The sequence below is a fragment of the Mastomys coucha genome, unplaced genomic scaffold, assembly GCF_008632895.1.
Source record: "Mastomys coucha isolate ucsf_1 unplaced genomic scaffold, UCSF_Mcou_1 pScaffold16, whole genome shotgun sequence".
Lineage (NCBI taxonomy): Eukaryota > Metazoa > Chordata > Mammalia > Rodentia > Muridae > Mastomys > Mastomys coucha.
In genome coordinates, this window is record NW_022196898.1 from 39,777,474 (window position 1) to 39,780,555 (window position 3,082).

The following is a 3,082-nucleotide window of genomic DNA, read 5'->3' on the forward strand; positions in this document are numbered from 1 at the left end:
CATATGTGCTGAGGCAAGACCTGTGGAGACACATGATGTTTGGAAAGAGTATAAAAAGGACTCAACGGACAGTGGTAGAGGTTGAACTTGGCTTGCTTGTAGAGCTAACTGTGCAATGCTTGTGGGTCTTATGTCCTCAATGATCTTCAGTTTCCTGAGAGAGGCACAGACAAGAACTTCCAGAGTTCTTCCTGGTCTTTCCTGCTGACTCTAGCTGAGTTTGAATCTGAGTCTGAGTCTGAGTCTGAGGCTGAGTCTGAGGCTGATGCCTGGCTGTCTTTGCTAGGTAGTGGTACTGCTGTTATTTTGTTTTTCCTATCCTGTCTGGATTTCAATCCTATTGGATTGCACTGCCACTGTTTTCATGAAGTGTTGACAAGTGGATTGATCCTCGGCTGCTAACTTTTGAACTGAACTGCTGATTTCCAGACAACGCATATGGGAGTTGCTCCAAAGAACCATTTCTAAACATGTCTGCTTCTCCCATATCCTTTTTACTTTCCACTACCTCTGGTCGGGGTGGGCTACATGGGAGTATTAAGCATTTAAGCACCATCTTTAAAAGTAAGGTTAAAAAATTGAAGTTACAGTGTGGAATACAAAATTTGAGTTCCATAGCCTGGGACATGCTGGCTTGGTCAAGTAGAGTAGCTAGAGGCTTTCCATAAATAGCTGCATTACAGTCTGTTCATAGTGGCTTTGTTTTGACCAGGGTATAGTGAATATCTGTTGGTTGCCAATAGGTTCCACACCTTTGTTACCTACATATTTGGGTGTATATTCATATTTTTGAGTTATTTGTGCTGGGGCTCTGTAGGCACATCACAGGTACTGTAGTCAGAGACTTGTTCCTTCATTTCATTGGAGTTTCTCTCTTTCTGTCTCTCATCCCACTGTCATCCATGATTTTTAGATTATCTCCCACTCCATTTAATGATGCTGCTTTTTTTTCTTTTTTTTCTTTTTTTGCTATAAGGGACTTCACTTTTCTTCAATGTGGCTCATTAAAAAATTAAATTCTAATGTTAAGTGTATATCGCTGTCTTTCTTATCCTTGTCCACAGTCCTGGGGGAAAACAATAATTTTGCAATATGCACATATGTTCTTTAATTATATTATTTAAACCATTCTTTCTATTGCTCAGTTTATTTTTTTCTCTTAGGGAGTAAATTCTTAGTCTTTAGATCTCCTTTTCTTCCATTACTGCACTCCTTTGTTCATATTCCCATATCTATTCTTAAAAGTCATGGTACCCATATAACCAAACATTGCCAAGTGAGCCACCATAACCTGCACCCTTAAAGTCAGTAAAAACATTTGTATAGTGTTCACATGTGCAGTCCTTGTCTCTGTTTCTCTCTCAGTTTTCTAGGAGTTCTCATTTTCTTTTTTCTTTGGACTTATGACCAATATTTTTCTAGAAATGTTTTCCCACTTGCGCTTCTTGTACTTTCCTATTTCTTCAGAACTGATATTGACGTTCCTCCTGTTCTCCAGTGTCTAGTTAGAGTGTTTTTTGGATTGATTTCCTTCTGTTCTGTCACGTTCTTTTATAGGTAGACAATTAAGATTGTGAGAGTGCAATATAGCCAGGTGGGTAAAATATTTGCCCTCCAAGTCTAGTGAATAGTGTTCTTTTCTCAGAACTGTCACAGAGTAAAATATGGTGACTTTTACCTGTACTCTCCTTAATTATTAGGCAATATGAAGAATGGAGAGAGAAGAGTATCTCGAGAGTTCATAGGCCAGTCAGCATAGGCATAGAGTACATATATTCTATGGTAGCAACTCATTGTAAGATCATCCAGAAAGGCAATATGGGTTCATACATGTTTGTAGTCACTCACTCTGCATTGTTCTAACTGCTAGAGTTCATTTATTCCTTCCCATATAGAGCACTAACTGAGACCATTACAGAAAAATTTTAGAGGAATTGTGTTGTTTTAGAGACTTTGTGGGCAGTGAACAATGAAGAGGGGCTGAGCCTAGGTTGGAAATGGCTGGCATGTTAATGGGAGACCAGCTGCTATTGATTTTTCAGTGACAAGGGCCAAACTGGCAGGCTAAACGTGTGAACTCCCACTCAAACAGGAGGCACGTGTACAAAATGGGGCCATGGGAATAGTTGAATCTCAGTAGTTCAAAGCAGATATGTAAGTTGCTGATGATCACATCACTACGATGAATTGGGAGTCATAAGATGCAAGGAAGAGTAAGTGTGTTTACTGTTCAAGCTCCTGTAAAGGACAAGTCTAGGAAGTAGAAACACCATGAAGGCAGTGGAATGGCAACTTTATTGTTCTTTGTTTCAGAGCTTTATAAGTAATGCTGTGTGGCATGGTACTGTAAATATGTTTGGTTGGCCAGGTTGAAGCAGCTTGGTCTTCTGATTAGCTGCTGAGAAAGCTGCCATGGTCATCCTCTTAGAGGTTTGGTCCATTGCTGGAACCCTGGCCATGGACACTTGAGGATGCATTTTCATGGCTCTCCTCATGCTTTGTTTTCAATATATTTCCTATCAGAGCTACAAATTCATTGAAGTCCACCTGACCGTCATAATTTGTGTCGACTTCTTTCATCATGTCATTTATGATTTTCTCTTTCTCTTCCTCTTTCTGTGGGTGGAAGAGAGACAACTGTTAGTTCTTTCCATCAGAAGTAGGGATCACTGTGAAAGAGTATATGCCAAATCCTAAAGAAAGAATTAAGAGTATAAGAAGCCTACAGAACAAGAAATAGATTGAACCAGAAAAGAAAATTCTCCTTCCATATAATAATGAAAACACTAAATGTAGAGAAGAAAGAAAGAATATTAACTCTGTAAAAAGCCAAATAGCTTATAAATGCAGACCTATCAGAATTACACCAGCGTTCTCAAGAGAGGTGCTGAAACCAGAAGATCTAGGACAAATGTCATACAGACCCTCAGAGACCACAGATGCCAGCCCAGGATAGTATATCCAGCAGAACTTCCAATCACCATAGACAAAGAAATGATTATATTCCATGACAGAACCAAATTTACACAATATCTTTCTACTAATTCAGCCCTACACAGGATCCTAGAAGCAAAACAGAGAG

General features: G+C 39.3%; 1 protein-coding gene across 1 annotated transcript in view; it reads right to left on the reverse strand.

Annotated features, from left to right (window-relative positions):
• Positions 1-2,276: 2,276 nt before the first annotated feature.
• Positions 2,277-3,082, reverse strand: part of LOC116093226 (protein S100-A9-like) — a 6,831-nt gene continuing 6,025 nt past the window's right edge. The window contains exon 2 of the mRNA XM_031374628.1: positions 2,277-2,616. Within this exon, the coding sequence (XP_031230488.1) occupies positions 2,425-2,616 (192 nt within the window). The 3' untranslated portion in view covers positions 2,277-2,424. The remainder of the gene's footprint in view (positions 2,617-3,082) is intronic.